A 22,810-nucleotide genomic window follows, 5' to 3' on the forward strand; every position below is an offset into this window, starting at 1 on the left:
GGCTCAGAAGCATTTCTATACCCAGTGTACACCGGTAAAGATAACTACACACATTATAAAACCTCAGAATGGATTGGGCTGGAAGGAACCTTAAAGCTCATCCAGTGCCACCCCCTGCCATGGCAGGGACACCTCCCACTGTCCCAGGCTGCTCCCAGCCCCAATGTCCAGCCTGGCCTTGGGCACTGCCAGGGATCCAGGGGCAGCCCCAGCTGCTCTGGGCACCTGTGCCAGGGCCTGCCCACCCTGCCAGGGAACAATTCCTGATTCCCAATATCCCATCCATCCCTGCCCTCTGGCAGTGGGAGCCATTCCCTGTGTCCTGGCACTCCAGTTCCTCATGAAAAGTCCCTCCCTGGCTTCCTTGCAGCCCCTTCAGACCCTGGAAGGTGCTGTGAGGTCTCCACACAACCTTCTCTTCTCTAGGCTGAACAATCCCAGCTCCCAGCCTGGCTCCCCAGGGGAGGGGCTCCAGTCCAGAGCTGCTCCCAGAGCTCCATCTCCCGTGTTTGGGGGGTGCCAGGGCTGTATGCAAAGTCCCAGGCAGGGTTTCACATGGATACAGGTACATCCACACATTGTCCACAGATCTGGTGGCAGCTGAACCTCTGCCTAGCAGGGACAGAGCCACCACCTCCCCATGCCGTGGATGTTCAGTTTTCCCCGGCACAATCCTTCCCTCACTGAGCAAATGAGTTCGCTTAATAAAAATCCATCTTTCTGCTTCCCAGATGGGACGGGGGCAGATGGGATCTGCCTGTGCAGGAGCCCTCGTGCCCCCAGGCCAGGGAAGGGGGCCGGAGGGCTCGGCAGGGTGGGAATCCAGCTACAGTGAAACCCTCGGGCTCTGTGGGTAAACTGAGGCGAGCCGCTGTCCTTGCTGCCCGCGGGAGAGGGATCCCGAAGGGCAGGGATGGCGAGAGAGCTCAGCCACAGGGAGGAGTTCTCAAAGGGCTCTCTGACATCCTTCCCTCGGGAAAGCAGCGGCTCCGCACCCGCAGCAGCCGAATCTGGTGAGGAAGAGGAGGCACCGCACGTTCGGATGTCTCTCGCCGCCTCCCCGGCGCGCAGATCCAGAGCAGGGGCAAACACCCGCCGAGGTCTCCGGTGCCTCCCCAGGGGCTCCGAGCCGCGGTGCCCGGGGCGGTGCGGGCGCGGCTGCGGCGGGAGCTGGGGAGGAGGGAGCGGGCCCGGTGCCCGCCGAGCCCGGCCGTCCCTCTCCGCCGCTTCCTTTAGGTGGCACCGCTCCTCCAGGAATGAGCTCCCGGCCCCGCGCAGCCCTGCCCGGGCCGCGGCCGCACCGCGGGGGCTCCGCCGCGCACCGCACCGTCGGAGCGGCCCCTCCTCCCCTCGCCAGCCCGTGCCCGGCTCCCCCGTCCTCCCGCTCACTCCTCCAGCCAGTAAATCCGATCTAGGCTGATTCCTCTCACGTCAAACCACATGATCCCATAAAACATTCATCGCCTCTCCATCCCCGCTCGCTCGCCGCTCGCTCCCGGGATCCAGCGCAGCCGGCTCCGCTCCCCGCCGGGATCCGCCGCAGCCCCGGCCCCGTGCGTGCGGCGGGCGGGCGGGCGGAGCGAGGAGGAGGCAGGCGAGGCAGGCGAGGCGAGGCAGGGAGGGGGAGCCTCGCCTGGATGCTGACTCCAGCTCGGGGGCTGCTCATTCCCCCGATGAGCGAGGGCACCGGGAGCGCCCCCCCCTCCCCGTGCGCCGCCGCTCCCCGCTCGGGCTGAAGTTTGGCTCCGGGATCTGCCCCGCTTTCCCAAGGATTGTACCGCTGCCGCTCCACTTTGCGCCTCCAGACGTGCCTTCCCCGACCCCTAAGATGAAGAGGGCGATAGCTGAAGGTACGTGCGCCCCGGTCTCCCTCCGCCGCCGCGGCTCCCCCGGGCAGGGCACGGCGGCCGCGGCCCCAACTTCGCCCGGCGCCGAGAACTTCCCTCGCCGCAACTTTTTTTTTTTCCCCCGTGGGGTCTTCGGGAACGGCCAAGGTCCCACGAGGAGAAGAGGGGCCGGGGGCCGGGCCGGGAGCGGGCTCTGGGGCCGGGAGAGGCGGCGAGGAGGGCGCGGGGGGAGCGGGAGCGCCGCGGCTGCGGGAGCGGAGCGGAGGCGAGGCCGGAGGGGGAGCGAGCCCCGGGCACGGCTCGGCTCCAGCCGCGGAGCAGGGCAGCGGGAGGGAAGGAGGACAGAGGGATGGTGGAAAGGGAGCAGCGGGCTAAGCCCCCTCCAGCCGCCCCCCAGCCTGGCTTGGCTCAGATCGGCCTTGGGGTGACCGGGCGAAGTTGGTGCCTCCGGGGGAAGCGCGTCCGCACCCCGCATCCCGCATCCCGCACCCCGCATCCCGCATCCCGCACCCCGCACCCCGCATCCCGCGGCGGAGGGGCCGGGACGGGCGGAGAGGGGATGGGGCAGCCCGGCTTGCCCCGCTCGCAGCCCGGCCGCCGGAGCAGCCCCGGCCCCGCTCCCCGAGCCCGTCCCGCTCGCGGAGCCGCCGCACGGGGAAGTTCCCGGAGGCTCCGGGGGCTCCGCAGGGTCCCAGGGTGCGGTGGGGGCTCCCCGCAGAGCCCTCCCTCAGGGTTCCGCCGCTTCGTGTTCGGGAGCCAGAGGCTGGGGAGGGCTGGGGTTGCGGGGCTGGTGCCCCTTTCCATTCGCTCGCAGCGCCGGGGGACAGGCACGGAGCTCGCAGCCTGGCACGGCCGGACTCTCTCCGCACCTTTTCCATGCACTTCGGCGATAACCTTCGCTTCCCGGGCCCTTGTGCGGGCTGGGGCTGGGGCTGGGGCTGGGGCTGGGGCTGGGGCTGGGGCTGGGGCTGGGGCTGGGGCTGGGGCTGGAGCAGGGCTGGCACAGGGGCCGGGGCTGCGGCGGCTCCCGGAGCTCCCCGGTCCCGCCGTGCCGTGGCCGCTTGCGAGGGCTTCGGGGGCACTGGGAAGCGGCCCCGGCTCGGGGGGGACCCCGGGAAGCGGCCCCGGCTCGGGGGGACACTCGCTGCCGGGCTCAGCCCGCCGGAGCAGCAGCGTGTGCCGCCCAGGCGTGTTCGCTGGGAGCCAGCCCAGGATTGCAGTTCGGAACGGGAGGGACCAGCCCGCGGTGGGAGCTCCCGGGCTGGCCGGGGCTGGCCAGGGGAGGTTCGGGCGTGCGGAGCCTCTGACTCCGCTCTGTGCCGTCTCCGGCTCGCTTCCCGTTGCCGTCAGCGACACAGATATAATTCTCTTTTCCTTTCTATTTTGGAGGGCACTCTGGCTGATTTATTTGTGACGATCAAAGGACACATCCGAGCTGTGCTCCACACCGCACACTGCCTCCTCGAGAGGCTTTGTGTCGATGTGAAACGTGAAATGGCCAATTTATTGCTGTTTGGGGAACACCTCGGGAGCGGGCTCGGCTCTGGCAGCTTCTCCCCGGCCCGGAGGGGATGCTGAGAGCGCAGCCTCCATTTGCCGGGGCTCGGGGGCTGCCGTGGGTGTGAGCCCGGGGCTCGGTGCCCCGCTCGGCCGGTGCCGGGCAGCGCTGGGTGTGCCCCGATCCCCTCGCTCCATCCCCGCTGCTGCTGCTGCTGCAGCGCTGCTCTCCCCACGCACTGACACTCCCGGCTGCCGCCAGCGCCGTGTGGAACAACACGGGGAAAAATGAAATATAAAAACTGTGTTACAACGGCTTTATTTATAGAACGAGGCTTGGAGGAGTTTGGGGTTGAATTATTTGCTTTTTTGCTGCAGTTTATGAATTGCTCCTGTGAGAGGTTGGCTTGCTGGCAGGTTTGGCTGGAAAGTCCTCACGAACCTGGGGGATTCTGTTTAGCTGAGTGTCCATCCTGCTGGATCTGGACTACATTTCCCACTGTGGGCTGCCAGGATGCTTCAAGTGCCTTGTAAGCCAGAAATAGCCACCAGGGGCAGTTGGACAGGCAGAGCTTTCCCTGTTCTCAGCACTGGCTGCCTTATTAACACGATTCATTTTTACTCAAAAAGGGCTTTCTATGCTTATTCTTTTTTTTTTTTTTAACCCAAATACAAACCCCTATAATAGGAGAACCTACATCAACATCACCGATGGGAGAGCAGCCCTTTTTTTTCCTCTTGAGAGAAGACACCATTCATTGCATTATTCTGTATTTCCTGTCTTTATAATGTAAATTTTTTATCAAGGGCCCGCTGCATTTTCTGGGCTTTGTCCCCGCTTTCCCAGCTGGCGGCACAGAGCTCAGACCATGGGCCCATCAAAGGCTGTGTTTGGAGAGGATTTCTAAGGAGGAATGTGCTTAAAGAGGAATTTTAGGGCAAAAAGGTGGAGGTGCTGTTGCACCACTCGGTGCCTGGGCGTTGAACCGGTGCAGACATCGTTGTTCCCTGCTGGATCTGGGATGTTTTCCCAGACAAAGCTGGGCCAGAGGAGGAGTTAATGAGAAGCAGTGAGGAAGTGTGGAGGGCTGTGGGCAGCACGTGCTGAAGCAGCCGGGCCCCTCGTGAATTCCCTCAATGCCGAGCTCAGGAGCTCCAGGCTGGGCTTGGGAAAACCTCCCGGGAGCCTGGTGTGTCCATAAAGGAGTGAAAGGAGAGGGAGTGGCTGGTGGGAAGGAGCAAGGGGACATTTGTCACACAGCATCTCTGCCCTGCTCCCTGCCCTGCTATACAAGGGCAGGAGAGTGGCTGTGGCTCCATCCGCTCACCCTGTGGAGCTGGAAGCTGGCAAGGACCACGGGGATGCCCAGCTGAGATCCCACATTCCCTGTGCCAGGCTGTGCCTGCTGCCACAGGCCCTGGGTAATCTTCTTCTGACCCCAACCACGACTTGGGCCTCAGCTTTCCAAAGGAACAACCAGAATCCAGCAGCACAGATGGGAATTTTCCACATTTTTCATCTCAGAAGCAGCAAGAAGCCTGTGAGCTGGGGGCAGGGCAGGGGAGGATGCTCTGAGGCTGCTGCACCCCTGCACACACAGCCCTGCCCAGCCCTGCAGAGCCCTGCTCAGCCCTGCTGCCTGAGGGCACTGGGGCTCTTCCCTTCCCTTCCCTTCCCTTCCCTTCCCTTCCCTTCCCTTCCCTTCCCTTCCCTTCCCTTCCCTTCCCTTCCCTTCCCTTCCCTTCCCTTCCCTTCCCTTCCCTTCCCTTCCCTTCCCTTCCCTTCCCTTCCCTTCCCTTCCCTTCCCTTCCCTTCCCTTCCCTTCCCTTCCCTTCCCTTCCCTTCCCTTCCCTTCCCTTCCCTTCCCCCTGAGGAGAGGGAGGTGGCCCAGAGCTGTGCCCAGAGCAGGAGGAGGCAGGGCAGTGCCCGGAGCTGAGCTCTGATTTCTGCCCTGCTCTGCCCCGGAGCTGCAGCCGGGATTCACCTGCAGGGGCCAGGGAGGAGCTGCTCCCTGCAGGCTCAGGTGTTTGTTTGTCCTCTTCCCCTTGGATTTGCAATGCTCTCTGCTGCTGTCACCTTCATGAGACAGATCTCCGAGTGCCAGGTGCCTCTTTAGATGTTCCTCAGGAGGTTTTCTCTTTATGCAGGGGGCACAGCCCCCGTGGAACAGGAGCACCCTGCAGCACTGCACAGGGGGCTGGCACAGGCAGCAGCTCAGCCTGGGGCCTGCAAGGGCTGGGACTGAATTTCTGGGAGTGCTTGTCCTTCCTGGCACTTTCTGGGAGGGCTTGTCCCTCCTGGCCATGTGGGAAGCTCTGTGCTGTGTCCCAGAGCAGGTGGAGCTGCCTGGGATGTGTGAGGAGCAGGGGGTCAGGGCTCCTCCATCACAGACACCCAGCACTGTGGGAGGAGGAGTGAGGCTGCTGAGACACAAAGCCACCTTCTCCTCCCCTTTCCTGCTGTGGCTGCAACTCCTGGAGGTTTCCAGAGGCTGAGGGAAAAGGGGACAATTGTACTGAAAAGTCTTAATCAGCTGAAAGAGGCTGAGGGTGGGTCCTGCCGTGCCTGTGCAGAGGTGCCGGAGGAATTCGTGCAGAGTTTGCTCAAATGTGCAACCTCACCTCAGCCTGAGCTCTGTGTGCCTGGCGCTGCTCTGACACAGGGGAATGGGGCTCTGGGGGGCTGGTCACCCTCTGGGGGGGTTCAGAGGGGTCTGGGGGCTCAGGGCAGGTGACAAAGCTGCGTCCCTTGGGCTGTGGGCAGCTCTCGGCCAGAGCCTGCCTGTGGGCAGGGCACAGCTGTGGGGTGGGACAGGAGGGCACAGCTTGGGGTGGCACAGGCAGGGCACAGCTGTGGGGTGGCACAGGCAGGGCAGAGCTGTGGGGTGGCACAGGAGGGCACAGCTGTGGGGTGGCACAGGCAGGGCACAGCTGTGGGGTGGGACAGGAGGGCACAGCTGTGGTGTGGCACACACAGGGCACAGCTGTGGGGTGGCACAGAACACATCTGGTGGTGTGGCACAGGAGGGCACAGCTGTGGGGTGGCACAGACAGAGCACAGCTGTGGTGTGGCACAGACAGAGCAGGGCAGAGCTGTGGGGTGGCACAGAACACATCTGGTGGTGTGGCACAGGAGGGCACAGCTGTGGGGTGGCACAGACAGGGCACAGCTGTGGGGTGGCACAGACAGGGCACAGCTGTGCGGTGGCACAGGAGGGCACAGCTGTGGGGTGGCACAGACAGAGCAGGGCACAGCTGTGGGGTGGCACACACAGGGCACAGCTGTGGGGTGGCACAGAACACATCTGGTGGTGTGGCACAGACAGGGCACAGCTGTGGTGTGGCACAGGAGGGCACAGCTGTGGTGTGGCACAGACAGAGCAGGGCACAGCTGCGGGGTGGGACAGGAGGGCACAGCTGTGGGGTGGCACAGACAGAGCAGGGCACAGCTGTGGGGTGGCACAGACCTTGACCTGCCTGCTTTGCTTTTGGAGTGCTCCTAGAAGGCCTCTGGAGTCTGCTCTTGTTCTGCCTCCCTGGTATCCTTGACCAGGTCATTGAGCCTTTCTGTGATGTGGTCTCAGCTCTTCCAGCTCTGTCCTCACACAGTGATGCTGAGTTATGTCCCCAGGGACCCAGGGGATGCTTAAACTCAGCCCAGAGCTGGGGTGTGGAGGCTGAGCAGTCCCTGATCCCTCCCCAGCAGTGCCACAGAGGCAGGTGGGACACACTGATCATCTCCTGGGGGCTGCTGCTGCATCCACAGCAGCTCTGTGTCTCTGGGCTGGCCCACCTTCCTCCCAGCCTTCACACTGCAGATTGTACAGCTTTTATTGTCCCTCTCCTGGAACCAGGAGATTAGCAAAGCACTTGAGTTTTATTTGGAATCCTCCCTGGTTGTCAAGGAAAGCAGAAACACTCCACAAGCACATGCAAAGCATCGAGGAGACTGGAAACAAAGAAACACTCCAATGCTGGGGTTTTTAGTTCAGTTTCTGGAGAGCTCAGCAGTTTGAGGCATCCCCCTGATGCCTCTCAAGGAGCAGTGCTGGCTCCTGTCTGCAGGGCTCAGGCAAGCCAGGCTCAGAATGTTTGCTTTCATGAAACCATGGAATATTTTGGATATTATAATCTCAATACACCTCTTGCTCAAGCACAGCTGATTTCACAGCCAGATCTGGCTGCTCAGGGGCTTGTCCTGCCCAGCATGGATGTATTACCAAGGATGGAGCTGCCTGTCCTCCTCCACAGCCTGGGTGCAGCCCCAGCCCTTTGTCACCCGGCCTGGATCAGCACCATGGGTGCTCCTGTCCTTTTGGTGGCCTGGGGGTGCCTGGCTCTGTCCCTGGCTCTGTCCCTGGCTCTGTCCCTGGCTGGGGCAGGGCTGGGGCAGGAGCAATGGGGAACTTTGTGCTGGTTCCCTGTGAGGTCAGAGCAGGTGCTGGGGGGGCATCAAAGAGGGGTAAAAGCAGGGGTGACAGCCAGATGCCATGGCAGGGACACTCAGGGTGGCAATGGGACACTCAGGGTGGCAATGGGACACTCAGGGTGGCAGTGGGACACTCAGAGCAGCAGTAGGGACACTCAGGGTGGCAGTGGGACACTCAGAACAGCAGTAGGGACACTCAGGGTGGCAATGGGACACTCAGGGTGGCAGTGGGACACTCAGAACAGCAGTAGGGACACTCAGGGTGGCAGCAGGGACACTCAGGGTGGCAGTGGGACACTCAGAACAGCAGCAGGGACACTCAGGGTGGCAGTGGGACACTCAGGGTGGCAGCAGGGACACTCAGGGTGGCAGTGGGACACTCAGAACAGCAGCAGGGACACTCAGGGTGGCAGTGGGACACTCAGGGTGGCAGTGGGACACTCAGAACAGCAGCAGGGACACTCAGAACAGCAGCAGGGACACTCAGAACAGCAGTAGGGACACTCAGAACAGCAGCAGGGACACTCAGGGTGGCAGCAGGGACACTCAGGGTGGCAGTGGGACACTCAGGGTGGCAGTGGGACACTCAGAACAGCAGCAGGGACACTCAGGGTGGCAATGGGACACTCAGGGTGGCAGTGGGACACTCAGGGTGGCAGTGGGACACTCAGAGCAGCAGCAGGGACACTCAGGGTGGCAGCAGACCCTTGCAGACGTTGTCCTGTGCTGTGTTTGCTCTGTGCTGCTCCTGCCCCTTTGCTGTGGGCTGTTCCAGCCTGCTGTCCCTCATCAATGGTGATTAGCACAGCTCCCCTGGGGCTCTGCAGTCCCCAGATGCTCCCTGTGCTGACACCCTGCAGGGACAGGGACCTCTCTGAGGACACACGGGCCTGGCCACATCCCAGAGCCCTGGAGGTGCTGGGGGAGGCTCCAGAGCGGGGCTGCTGCACCTCAGCTCAGCTCTGCTGGGGATTTCTCTGTCCAGGCTTTGCAAAGCTCCAGCGATGGAGCCTGGCTGGCCTTGCCCAGCGCTGCAGCTGATGGAAAAGCCTCTCCTGATGTCTGACCTGCAGCTCTTGGCTGTGGCTCCTTGCTGTGTCACCTGGCCACACAAAGGTGTGCTCTGCTCTGCCATCCCTTCAGCTGCCCTGGAGCAGCTGGAGGCTGCAATTAAATCTCCCTTCATCTTCCCTTTGCCCAGCCCAACCATCATAATTCCTGCTGCCTGACCCTGCAGGACATACTAGCACATATATTGGGAATTAGGAATTGTTCCCTGGCAGGGTGGGCAGGCCCTGGCACAGGTGCCCAGAGCAGCTGGGGCTGCCCCTGGATCCCTGGCAGTGCCCAAGGCCAGGCTGGACATTGGGGCTGGGAGCAGCCTGGGACAGTGGAGTTCCAGCCCAGCCAGCCCAGGACAAGGGCTGGACTCAGCTCCTTCTTCCTTCCAGGAGCTGCATCCTGAGAGCATCCAAACCCTTTTGGTGCTTGTTGACTGGAGCTGACTCCAGGAACCTCCTTGTCCAGCATTTCTGTCCTTGACCCGTGCTCTGAGAGCCTTTATTGTCAGCTGTGCTCTGATCCCACCGCAGCTGCAATTCCACAGCAAAGCAGAGGGATGCAGGCCAGAGGGAGGCTCAGGGCCTGCATGGAGTTTCCAGCCCAACCCAGCTTTTCTCCTGCCTGCATGGAGTTTCCAGCCCAACCCAGCTTTTCTCCTGCCTGCATGGAGTTTCCAGCCCAGCTTTTCTGGGTCCCGCTGGAGCTGGACACGTTCCCTCCCTGGCTCTGGGAGTCCTGGTGCCTTTCCAGCGCTCTGTGCTTGGTTTTCTCTCTCCCTGCTGCACCTTCTGCTGGAAACAAAGGGATGTTTGCATTCCAGCGCGATGCTTCCCTTTCTTCCCTGAGTGCAGGGGATAATTACAGTGCCTTGCACTAATTGATCCCTTATTAGTGCTAATTGTGATTTACGTGGTGCTTTAGGAAGGGGCATTTCTGTGGCAGAAGTGATGCTCTAATGTCGCACTTGTGATGTGTCACCTCATCTCCCGTGAGCTGCTCATGGGGGAAGCGGGTTCACTTTTATTTTTTTGTTAAAAACCAATCTTTTGCAAGAACCATCTGGCTGCTAAATTCTCCTCCCGGAGCTGTGCGGTTTGCAGGGAGTTCATTTGCGTCTTTAGCTACTAAAGAGGAAGTAAAAGTGACTGATTAGTCTGAGACTGGGACCATTCATATCAAAGTGACAGATTTTGCGAGCTGGATTTGGGGAAGTGTTTAAAACTGGTGTGTTTTCATTAAATTGTGAAGGCTGTGGGCAGAAGTGCGCTCTGGGCGCTGCAGCTCAGGCTCAGCCCTGCACCCTGGGTTCTTCTGTCACTGTGAATTGTGGGGCTGCTCAAATTTCCCTCTGCTTGTTTGATGACTTTAAATATTGATTTTAATTGTGCCTCTTTCTGAAGGCTGTGAGTGATGGTGGGAGCCATGGACAATGATCCCTGAGCACAACACAGCCACGTGCACCGGGAGGGGGGAGCTCAGCCTGGCTCTGCACAGGGGAGGGAGAGAAGGAAAATACCTGTGGAGCCCCCAAACTCAGCTTTCCCTGCTCCCATGGGGGCTTTGCAGGGATGTGCCAGGAGCTGCTGGCCAGGCTGGGCTCTCAGAAGCCCTTTGGGGGTGCTGGGGTGAGGCTGGGAGGGCTCCACACTCTCCCCTGTTCAGAGGGGTCATTGGAAAGCCTCAGAGCAAATCCAGAGTTTGGGAATGTGGGATTTGTCTGTGCAGAGAGAAATGGTCAATGGGAGACAGCAGGACCTGTGGGACTTGCACTGCAAGGATCTGGAGGGACAGGACAAGGGAATGGCTCCAAACTGAGAGAGAGTGGGTCTAGATTGGAAATCAGGGATGATCCTTCCCTGGCAGGGTGGGCAGGCCCTGGCACAGAGCAGCTGGGGCTGCCCCTGGATCCCTGGCAGTGCCCAAGGCCAGGCTGGACACTGGGGCTGGGACAGTGGGAGGTGTCCCTGCCATGGCAGGGGTGGCACTGGGTGGGCTTTGATGTCCCTTCCAACCCAAACCCTTCTGGGTCCCTGGGGCACTGGCATGTTTTCAGAGCAGTGGGAGCTGTGCTGTCCCTCTCCCTGTGCCCGGGTTCATTCCCAAGCACACATCCTGATGGATCTGGCCCTGATCAATGCTCTGTGGCCGTGTAAACACGGTTAGCATTGGCTTTACACTAGAGGGCTGTCTGTCCCTTTCCCTTCTGAGAGCAGCCCTTGTGCCGGGCTCCCAGTTTGATGCCGGGGTGGGCAGTGCTGCAGGTGGGGTGTGGTGCTCGGCTCTGCTCTCTGCGCTGCCCACAGCAGCCCTGCCCGGGCTGCAGGAGCCCTTTGGAGCTGTTTCTGGCCAAGTGGAGCTCTCTGGCTCTGCTCCCTGTCCAGCCCAGCAGGAAGCAGCAGCTTCCACACAGGATTCCTTCCCCTCCTGCTCTTCCAGGCTCCTTCTGCTGTCAGGAGTGGGGCACTCTGGAGCACAGGGTGCTCTGGGTTTCCAGAGTGTGGCATTTCCTGCTGCTGCCCTGCCCTGCCCTGCTGAGGATCTGCAGCCCTGAACATCTGCACATCCAGCTTGGGCTGACAGACAGGAATTGCTCTGGAAATGGCTCTGGGGGCTGGAGGAGCCTTCAGTGTCCCAGGGCTGAAAGATATTTGCTGTGGGAATCTACAAAACCAGAGAGTTTTGGGGAAGTTGCAAAAGGCAGGCCTCAGAGACAGTAGAACTGTGACTGGAGCTAAGCAGTAGGCATGAGATTGGTCAGCAGAAAAATTATTCAAACTGTAGAAAAGCAAGGACAGATAGAACAATTGTCTGTGTATTAATGCTTTGGTAGAATAACTCTCTAAGCTACAGAAAAGTTTATCTAGTGAGATATTAAGAAGGTTGAAGCTTAATAATGGAGCTCTGTGTGTTGTGTTTTAAGGCTCACAAGCAGGTATTGTATTTGAAATAAGCAAGGATTGTTTAACCAAATGTACCTGTGCTTATAGTGATTGGATAGAACTACTGTCAATGTGCTTTTGCTTTGTGGGATTGGTTAAGAAGCTTATAAAGTGAGTTGTAACATTAAATTCTTTGTCTGCTGCCTGGGATGTGAGCTGCTGGCAGCTTCCCATTGTCATCACCATGTCATGAGGCTGATGCTGGAAAATAAAACAGCTCAAGGCACGTTCCAGCAGTCCTGTCCTGTTTGTGATTTGTAAATAACCCCCTACCAGTGTCATTTGGCAGCTGCTGTGTCGTTATAGGACACAAAATAAAACCATGTGGACACACAACTCTCCAAGGTAGAAAAGAGTGTGTTTAATTTGTGACTCTAACATTTATAGATTTTCAAAAGTGACAGTGGATTGGAGGGTGACAGTGCCACCTCTCCAATGACACTGGACAAACCAACAGTGCATCAAATTTTTGTTCTTCCATAAAAGAATGTAAAACAATCAGTTATTTACATAAAGTGTATGAGAAAGTTGGTTACAAGAATGTAAACACCAGAAGGCTTAGAAAAACTTAAAAAATCAGGGCAACACTTCTGCCTGAAAGTTCAGCTGGGACAGCTCCTCTGGCTCTCCTGTCACCTGTGGGGCTGGGACCTCTGGGGACATGGCCACCATGAAGCCTGCTTGCTTTGGTCCCTGCTGCCATTTGTTTCATGGAATCACAGAATATCCTGAGCTGGGATCAGGATCATCCAGCCCTGCCCAGACCCCCAACAATCCCACCCTGTCCATCCCTGGCACTGCTGCCCAAAGGCTCCTGGAGCTCTGGCAGCCTCGGGGCTGTGCCCATTCCCTGGGCAGCCTGGGCAGTGCCAGCACCCTCTGGGGGAAGAACCTTGCCCTGATCTCAGCCTGAGCTGCCCTGGCCCAGCTTCCTTCTGGTTGAATTGAATTGATTTGTTTCATTCTGTCCCCACTCCCCTTTAAGCCAGGTAAAGACAGAACCAGCTGGAGCCTGCCTGTGCCTGACAGACATGGTGTGAATTCAGGCCTGCCTGGAGAATTCCAGCCCCAAACACAACCCCTCAGTGCCTGCCATGTGCATCATGCCATGCATTTGTGGCACTGCTTTTTCCTCCTCCTTTGTGGCACTGCTTTTTCCTCTTCTTGGATGCCTGGGCAGTCCCTGTTTGGCTCAGTTTGGGCAGAAGTGGTGAGAATGGAGAGCAGCCCTGGGCAAGGGTGAGCAGGGCTGGGGGTGGGAATGAGCTGGGATGGCCAGGAGGGGTGGAGGGGGCACTGGTGGGTGCTGGGAGCATTCAGGGGCTGTGCCCAGCACACACTCAAGTGTTGCTGTAGGACATGAAAGAACACAAGCTCACACTGCTGCTCTCAAAGTGAAGAAAAAAGAGAAGTTTATTTTCTGACTCCAACATTTATACATTTCCAAGAGTGACAGTGGATTGGAGGGTGACAGTGCCACCTCTCCAATGACACTGGGCAAACCAACAGTCCATCAAATTTCTCCTTCTCCATAAAGGAATGCAAAACAATGAGTTTTTTACAGAAAGTGTGTGAGAAAGTTCATTACAAGAATGTAAACATCAGAAGGCTTAGAAAATCTTAAAAAACCAGGGTGACACTCAAGTGCCGAGGGTGGTTCTTTGGCACAAGTTGGTTTAGGAGCTCCAGGCACTTCTCTCCCTCCCTCAGTTTGTCCCTGATGTGTCCTGAGGGGGGGCAGGGGTGAACGATGGTGATGCTGAGCTCTGAAGGGTGGCACTGACCCCAGGGGTGGTGGTGGGACCGTGGGGACCAGGGCTTGGAGCTGCTCTGCATCCACCACCCACAGCTGGGGCAGCAGCAGTGGCAGCAGTGGCAGCAGTGGCAGCAGTGGCAGCTGTGTCCCAGCTGTCCCTGGGCTCAGGACAGGGATGTCCCCAGGCCCAGGGTCCCTTTGCGGGCATGGCAGAGGGATCAGGCTCAGCCCTGCAGGATTGGTGTTCCAGGCTTGATGTTCCAGGCTTGAACCTTGATTTCTGACATCAGGGGTGAAGTGAGAGAAGGAGGAGAAGGAGAAGGAGAAGGAGAAGGAGAAGGAGAAGGAGAAGGAGAAGGAGAAGGAGAAGGAGAAGGAGAAGGAGAAGGAGAAGGAGAAGGAGAAGGAGAAGGAGAAGGAGAAGGAGAAGGAGAAGGAGAAGGAGAAGGAGAAGGAGAAGGAGAAGGAGAAGGAGAAGGAGAAGGAGAAGGAGAAGGAGAAGGAGAAGGAGGGCTTGGAGGCAGAGCCTGGCTGAGGGGTGCAGCTTCATCTTAGGTGACCCCCAAGGCCACACCCTTGGGTTTGATGTCACCCACAAGGCCAAGGACCACTTCTCCCAAGCTTTTACCAAACCCAGCTTCTACCATGACACAGATTTTGCAGCTGAGGCACTGGGGGCAATGTGGGGTCTGGAGATCAGGCAGTGCTTGTTTGAACATCATTCCCACTAGTCAGGCACTGTTCCTGTTTTCCTGAGCCTGTGTCCTCTGCTGGGTGCAGAGAGGTCCCAAAGCCCTGGGAAGGGGCTCTGGGAGGGGCTGGGGGTGCTGCTGGCCTGGGATCGTGTCCAGTTCCTGTCCCCTTCTCTCCCAGGCTGCAAGGGAGCCCCAAGGGACAGCCCAGCCAGGGAGAGATGTTTGTACCAGTGGCACCATCAATGACCCCGAGCTGCATGGGGAGCCAGCCCAGGAGAGCCTTTCCTTGGCCATGGTGTTTCATGGGAAATGCTTTGCTTTCTCTGTGATTATTTTTGGCTTTCCTGGAGTTTCTCCAAGGCTTACAGTTAATCCTGAGCTTTGGGGTGGCCAGCTGGGCTGCAGGGACAGAGTCTGCCTCAGAACACTGGGTTTGGCCATTTCCTGGGGAGCTTGGGTGTGCTGGAGCTTGGAAAAGGTTAACCTGGGCACACCTGGGGTGTGTGCAGAGTGCTCTGCATGGAGACACAGCTGGGCCAGGGGAATGTCCCTGCCCATGGCAGGAGTGGCTCTGGATGAGCTTTAAGGTCCCTCCCAGTCCAAACCATTGCAGGATTCTGTGATGCTGTTTTTGTAGTTATGAGGACCCCCCAGCTCAGCCTGTGCCTGCTCCAGCCCTGCCCCCTCCCAGCTTCAGGTGCCCCCCAAGGCAGCTCCTGGGAGCTGAGCCCTCTCCTCTGAAGTGCTGGGCTCTGCTGGTTTCACCTGCATTTCTGAGTGTTCTACCCTGCCTCTCTCCTGAAATCAAGGCCTCAGCGTGGCCCATGTGAGCCCATGACTCCCTTGCTGGGACATTTGGCCCCAGCCCTGCTCCTGAAGCCAGCCCTAAGGCTGGGGTGGGAGCCCTGCTGTGACAGCCCCCGAAGCTCTGTGGGATGTCTGGGTGTGTTCCACCCCTCTGCAGGTGTGGGATGTGTGCCCTGGGGCTGTGCTGGCCCTGGGGTCACCCCGTGGGACAGGGGCAGGGCCAGCCCTGCTGTCCACACCATGGTTTAGTGACAGAGGGGCCAGCAGCCCCCCAGCACCTGCCCTGTGTGTACCAGAGCACGAGGCCCTCCCAATAATCCCTGCCAGCTCATCCCAGCCTGTCTGCCTGCTGAGGAGGGACACCAGGCTCTGAGTGCCCCTGCTGGGGCTGAGTGTCCCCAGGGGTGACCTGGTGCCCTGTGGCACTGCAGGGACAGTGAAACAGCTGCTCTAAACCAGGGGCTGCAGCTGAAAACGCCCTGGGAGCCCTCCCTGCTCAGGGCTGCTGTTTGCTGTGCTCTCTAACCCAGAGAGATCTGTGAGTGAAAGGTGTGAGCCCAGCACTTGGCATGGGCAGAGCTGGGATGATATTGGTATTACCAATCTTGCAGACAGGAATATTGGCTTGTCTGGCCCTGCTGCTGAACCAAATCACAGCAACTGTGCTGTTTCACCCCACAGACACTTTTGGCTGGCTGGGTGTGTGGTGTTTCACCCACAGACACTTTTGGCTGCCTGGGTGTGTGGTGTTTCACCCCAGAGACACTTTTGGCTGGCTGGGTGTGTGGTGTTTCACCCCACAGACACTTTTGGCTGCCTGGGTGTGTGGTGTTTCACCCACAGACACTTTTGGCTGGCTGGGTGTGTGGTGTTTCACCCCAGAGACACTTTTGGCTGGCTGGGTGTGTGGTGTTTCACCCCACAGACACTTTTGGCTGGCTGGGTGTGTGGTGTTTCACCCCACAGACACTTTTGGCTGGCTGGATGCTGCAGCTGGGCACTGCAGACAAGTCCAGGCCTGCAGGAGCTCTGGTGGTGCTGGGATGGAGCTTCCCCCCATAACAGGGGCTGCTCCTCAGGTTTCCCTCTGTGGAGAAGCTTTCAGGCGATGGTGAAGGAAAGGAGTCGGTTCTGAGGGAGGCTTTGGATCCAGAGCTTTATTCTGGCCCTCAGGCCTCTGAATGCAGCACCAGCTCCAACAGAACTCCCTGAGCCCGTGGCTGCTGCTCCTTTAACCCCGGGGAGAGGGGCAGGGAAGGGGCAGGCAGCCACCAAGCAGGGACAGGAGGGGAGGGACAAAGGGACAAAGGACACCTGGATGGCCCAATGCCCCCCAGGGGTAGAGGGCATCCTTTGGATCTGCCCAATCACTCGAGGCCCCTCTGGAATGCCAGGACTGACAGACAGTGCTGGGAGGGGGAAGGAGAGGTGACTGACACACCTGGCAGGGAATTACCAGGGGAGGGACCCGGGGTTCTGAGGTGAACCCTGAAATCACAACACAACGGGAAGGGATGGTGCAGCCAGGGCTCCAATGGCACAGGAATTGCCACCGTGCTGGGAGCCAGAACCTGCCCGGGTGTGCAGAGAGGACAAGGAGTGAGCAGGGATTGCCAGGGCACCCACAGCTCCTGGGACAGAGCCCCAGCCAGCTGTGGGGCCACTCTGCCAGAGCAGGTGCCTTGGGAGGAGGAGGGACAGGCACAGCCCCTGGGGACCGCGTGGAAAAAATCACAGAGCAGGGGCATGCCAGGCTGGGGGACACTGGGGCTGCTGGGGGACACTGCACACGTGGGGCTGGCTGTGTGACACAGGCTGGCTGTGTGACACTGGGAATGGGTGTGTGACACTGGCATTGGGTGTGTGACACTGGAGCTGGCTGTGTGACACTGGCTAGGTGTGTGACACTGGGATTGGGTGTGTGACACTGGGGCTGGCTGTGTGACACTGGGGCTGGGTGTGTGACACTGGGGCCGGGTGTGTGACACAGGCTGGGTGTGTGACACTGGCTGGGTGTGTGACACTGGGGCCGGGTGTGTGACACTGGGGCTGGGTGTGTGACACTGGGATTGGGTGTGTGACAATGGGACTGGCTGTGTGACACTGGGGCTGGGTGTGTGACACTGGGGCCGGGTGTGTGACACTGGGGCTGGGTGTGTGACACTGGGGCCGGGTGTGTGACACTGGGGCCGGGTGTGTGACACTGGAGCTGGTGTGTGACACTGGGGCCGGGTGTGTGACACTGGGGCCGGGTGTGTGACACTGGAGCTGGTGTGTGACACTGGGGCCGGGTGTGTGACACTGGGGCTGGCTGTGTGACACTGGCTGGGTGTGTGACACTGGGGCTGGGTGTGTGACACTGAGGCTGGCTGTGTGACACTGGCCGGGTGTGTGACACAGGCTGGGTGTGTGACACTGGGGCTGGCTGTGTGACACAGGCTGGCTGTGTGACACTGGCCGGGTGTGTGACACTGGGGCTGGGTGTGTGACACTGGCATTGGGTGTGTGACACTGGGGCTGGGTGTGTGACACTGGGACTGGCTGTGTGACACTGGCCGGGTGTGTGACACTGGGATTGGGTGTGTGACACTGGAGCTGGTGTGTGACACTGGGGCCGGGTGTGTGACACTGGGGCTGGCTGTGTGACACTGGCTGGCTGGGTGACACTGGCCGGGTGTGTGACACTGGGATTGGGTGTGTGACACTGGAGCTGGTGTGTGACACTGGGGCTGGGTGTGTGACACTGGGGCCGGGTGTGTGACACTGGGGCTGGCTGTGTGACACTGGGAATGGGTGTGTGACACTGGGATTGGGTGTGTGACACAGGCTGGGTGTGTGACACTGGGGCCGGGTGTGTGACACTGGGATTGGCTGTGTGACACTGGAGCTGGGTGTGTGACACTGGGGCCGGGTGTGTGACACTGGGGCCGGGTGTGTGACACTGGGATTGGCTGTGTGACACTGGCTGGGTGTGTGACACTGGCGCCCGGTGTGTGACACTCTGCACACACGTGGGGAGCAGGCAGGGCATGGGGACATGGGGACAGCTGCACCAGGGGCTGCCCTTGATCTCTTGTGGTATTTTCTGGGTCCCCCATCGTTGGGAGGAATAAATGAATCAGAGTCCACGTTCTCAGAAGCCTCATTTATTATTTTATGATCTGTATTATATTAAAGAATGCTATACTAAACTATACTAAAGAATAGAGAGAGGATACAGACAGAAGGCTAAAAGATAATAATGAAAAACTGGCGACTGACTCCTCAGAGTCTGACACAGCTGGCTGTGATTGGTCATTACGTTAAAACAATTCACATGAAACCAATCAAACATTGACCAGATGGTAAACAATGTCCAAGCCACATTGCAAAGCAGCAAAACACAGGAGAGGCAATCAGATAATTATTGTTTTCATTTTCTCTGAGGCTTCTCAGCTTCCCAGGAGAGAAATCCTGGGCAAGGGGATTTTTCAGAAAATATGATGGTGACAATCTGTCATGGGACAGGGCTGAAAATCAGCCTGGGATGGGCACACAGCTCATGAAGGTGAATGGGCCATGGCTTGTTTGTCACCCAGGAGGGACACAAAATCAGGGACATGATTCAAAACCAATGAAACAAAATGGTTGTGTTGCACACAGGGTAAGGACAGGCTCTGCCAGGCCCCTGGGCTGGGGTCAGCACTGCATGGGCAGTGTGTGAGCCATGGGTGTGGAGCTGGTGAAAGGCTCCTTCTTCTCCTTCTCCTTCTCCTTCTCCTTCTCCTTCTCCTTCTCCTTCTCCTTCTCCTTCTCCTTCTCCTTCTCCTTCTCCTTCTCCTTCTCCTTCTCCTTCTCCTTCTCCTCCCCCCATCTCTGGGAGGAAGTGGGAAGGGGGACAAGCCCTGGGTGAGGAGGAAATGTGAAGTGCAGCTGTGAGTTGGTGCCTCCTCCCTTGGGAAATGACAGTTCCTTATCCCTTGTCTCCCAAAAGGCACAAAGTGCTGAGGACACCCCGAGGGTTTGGCATGCACAGACCCTCCAGGGGCTGCAGCTGCAGAGGGAGAGGGGACAGGGGGACAGTGTACAGAGACAGGAGGGTGACAAATGGCAAAGGAGAGGGTTAATGGACAGGAGAGGCCTCCTGGGCTGCAGATCCAGGGCAGGTGCAGCAAGGGCCACGTTTGTATTTTCAGGAGACCATCCAGCCTGCAGCTCTCCCACCTCTGGCAGGGCTGCAGTAGAGCCAAGGCTTGGAGAGAGCCCTGCTCCCTGTGGGAATGCAGGGAGGGGGCACCAGCAGTGCCCACCAGAGCAGCTCCTCCTGCAAAACCAGCAGCTGGAGCCCTCTGGCCCTCTGGGAGCCCTGTGCTCTCCTCAGGTGACAGTTCTGGGCTCAGGGGCATCCCCAAACTCTGCTCCCTCTCAAGCAGTGCCACCTCAGGTTGTGTTCCAGAGGAGCTTTCCAGGAGGTGGGACCGGGAATGGGGATCCCTCAGAGTACAGCACAAACACCTGGAGGAGCAGCCAAGGCTTGGCCAGCAGAAGGTGACAGGAAATGCTGGATCAGGAAAGCTCTTTTAACAGTTTAGTGGTGCCAAAGGATGAAGGATGGACTCCATGAACCTGGAGGTGTTCTCCAACCTCAGGGACCCCGGGGTTCTGTGGCTGGTGCTGAGCTGGGGGTCCTGTGCCACCCTTGAGGGGACCCTCTGTGCTTTGTGCCCTGCCCAGGAGCTCTCCCTGTGCTCTGGGAGCCTCAGGCTGAGCCTCAGGGCTGTCCTTGCTCAGCCAGGGCCAGCCCTGCCCTCCTGGCTTGGTCACATGGGTGTGTGACCACCCCAGGGGTGTCCTGGGAGCTCTGTGCTCATCTGGGCCCTTTGGAGCTCTGCTGGGCAGGTTTCTGTGGGTTTGGGGCCTCCCTGGAGGGCTGCATTCCCAAGGGCACTGTTGGAGCAGATGTTGTGTTAGGAAATGCAGAGGTGGCTCCAAGGCCCTTCCCAGGGAGCGTCCACGCTGTCCCTCCATGGGGACAAGGAGCTGGTGGTGGCTCCATGGCCCTCCACAAGGTGCATCCACGCTGTCCCTCCATGGGGACAAGGAGCTGGTGCTGGTTTCCTCCTCCCTGCCCTGGGCTGCTCTGCAGAGGCAGGGCCAGTGTGGGGTCCCTCCACTGCCTGTGGCCCTTTGCTTTGCTCCCTCCCAGGACCAAAGGCCACTGTGGAGAGTCACAGAACCATGGAATTAGGGCTGGAAAAGATCTCCAAGGTCATCAAATCCAACCCCTGACCAACACCAAACCATATTGTGAAGTGCCAGGTCTGCTCACTTTTTGAACATCTCCAGGGATGGTGACTCCAGCCTGTTCCAGGTCCTGACCAGCTTTGAGTGAGGAAATTGTCCCTGATTTCCAGCCTGAAGCTCCCTTGTTGTGCAGCCTGAGGCCGTTTCCCCTTTCCCACTTGCCCAGGAAGGTGCCTGGTGCCACCTGAGCAGGTCCCTGAGCCCTGCTGGCACAGGCTGGCAGCAGCTCCTCCTGCCTGTCTGCCTGCCTGGCTCTCTGGAGCCGCACAGGGAATATGCAAATTTAACCTTTGCATTTTCTGTGCTGTTCTTTTCCTGGGAAATGTCACCGGGGGCACCAAGCTGGGATTGCCTGGCACTGGGGGAAAGAGCAGCAGTGGTGTGTGCCTGGATCCTGGGGAGGATCCAGCATGGAGCTGCCTCCTCCAGGGAGGGCTCTGGGAGCTGCCCTGCCCTGCCCTGATGTCTGCAGGGATGGTGACTTGGTTTGGAAAGACAGGAGTCTGCTAAGGAAGGCAGGAGCCTCCCCTGAAATGGAGAATGTAAACCCTCCCCACCCCTCTGAATTGCTGTAAATTTTAAATTAAGGGGCTCTCAGGCAAAAATATGGGAGCAGGAAATAGAAGTTCTTTAATAGCGAAGGAAAAAAATAAAATGATAAAATAAACAATGCAGTGCACTAGAACAACACTGCCAGAGTCAGAACCCAGCCTGACACCCTGTGGGTCAGGCTGTTGGCACAGTCCCATTGGAATTGTGGCTCAGCCCTCCTGCAGTGCCAGGGGTGGCTCTGCTGGAGCAGGGATCCTGTAGAGAAGGATGGATTCTGCCTCTGAAGATCCAGGGGAAGGAGAGGCAGCTGCTGTTCCTCTGGGCAATCCCGTGCAGAAGCCGTGCTGGTCTCTCAGAACCTCTGGATTATATCCGGGTAGGAATGCTTGGCTCCTCCCTCTGGGCTCACATCTCCCAATGGGATGCTGTAGTTCTTATCAGCCATGCAGGGACATTCAATGGCTGTTATCAGCAGATGTCCCCTCCCAGGGAGGTGTGAATGTGGTCACTCAGAGAGAGAGATAAGGCAAACTGCCCACTTGACAAAAGATAATCTGCCATACAGATGGGAATGGAAAACATCTTGCATTGCAATCTTCAACAGATGGATGGATGGGATGGGATGGGATGGGATGGGATGGGATGGGATGGGATGGGATGGGATGGGATGGGATGGGATGGGATGGATGGGATGGGTGACTGGAGCCAGAGGGAGGTTGTGTCCCTCGTGTCCCCAAGGCTGGGGGAGCTGTCAGCAGTGCCACATCTCCGGCTGCTGGGAGAGGCTTGGGAGCCAGTGCTGTGCTCCAGGGATGGATCCAGAGGCAGCTGCTGTGGCAGGAGGGAGCTCCCTGTTTGCCCAGAGAGAGAAGGGGAATCCCAGCTGGCAGAGCTGGCAGTGGCTGATGGGACTGTCCCAGCTGAGCCCAGACTGAGGTGAAGGGCTGGGATTCCTGGGAAGCACCTGCAGGACAAACAAGAGTGGGATTGCAGTGGGGGCAGGACTTACTGCAGGAGGGAGAGGAATTTCAGCACCAGAATAACCAAAGCCTTTATTAACACCCCTGAAGGTGCTGCCACATTGGCTTTGTGGCTTTTGGGAGCCCCTGCCAGGGTGGATGTGTTGATCTCTGCACCATTCTCATGGAATAATTCCATAATTCCACCGAGGAGCAGCTGAGGGAGCTGGGCAGGGGCTCAGCCTGGAGCAAAGGAGCCTCAGGGGGCCCTTGTGGCTCTGCACAGCTCCTGCCAGGAGGGGACAGCCGGGGGCTCGGGCTGTGCTCCAGGGAACAGGGACAGGAGCAGAGGGAACGGCCTCAGGCTGGGCCAGGGCAGGGGCAGGGTGGATTTTGGGGAAATTTCTAAAGACTGAAAGGGTGGTCAGGCACTGGCACAGCTGCCAGGGCACTGCTGGATCCCCATCCCTGGAAAAGCTCAGGAAGCTGTGTGGCTGTGGCACTGGGACATGGCTCGGTGCTGAACGTGGTGCTGCTGGCTCGAGGGTTGGACTCAACAGTCTCAGGGGTTTTTCTACCCCAGACAATTCTGTGGTTGCCATGGGCTGTGCCAGCCCCAGCTCTGGGTTCTGTGATTCTCCATGGGCTGTGCCAGCCCCAGCTGTGGCTCTGAGCAGGCAGAGCACACCTGGAGAGCCCCATGAGCAGCTCGGGGGGGTGGCCCTGGTGCTGTGTCCTCTGCAGAGTGACCTCAGCTGCCACTTTGGGTCTGTCTCTGTGTGGGACAAGTGCTCAGGGCCAGCAGGGCAGGAGCTCTCCAGGGACAGCCAAGGCTCCCCCAGGAGCAGCAGGGGCAGCTCTGGGCCAGCAGGACCCAAGAAAGCAGAGCAGGAGCCTTCACAAGCAGCCCAAAGTGAGCCAGGCAGGATGGGTGAGTTCCACAGGAGGACAGATCCATCTCCTGTTGGGGAAGATGAAACAGGA

General features: G+C 58.9%; 1 protein-coding gene across 1 annotated transcript in view; it reads left to right on the forward strand.

The window, feature by feature from the left end:
* The first annotated feature begins 1,423 nt into the window (after positions 1–1,423).
* RTN4R (reticulon 4 receptor) overlaps positions 1,424–22,810 on the forward strand; it is a 98,615-nt gene continuing 77,228 nt past the window's right edge. The window contains exon 1 of the mRNA XM_066562154.1: positions 1,424–1,850. Coding sequence (XP_066418251.1) covers positions 1,829–1,850 — 22 coding nt within the window. The 5' untranslated portion in view covers positions 1,424–1,828. The remainder of the gene's footprint in view (positions 1,851–22,810) is intronic.

Source organism: Molothrus aeneus, chromosome 18 (assembly GCF_037042795.1).
Source record: "Molothrus aeneus isolate 106 chromosome 18, BPBGC_Maene_1.0, whole genome shotgun sequence".
In the NCBI taxonomy this organism is placed as follows: domain Eukaryota; kingdom Metazoa; phylum Chordata; class Aves; order Passeriformes; family Icteridae; genus Molothrus; species Molothrus aeneus.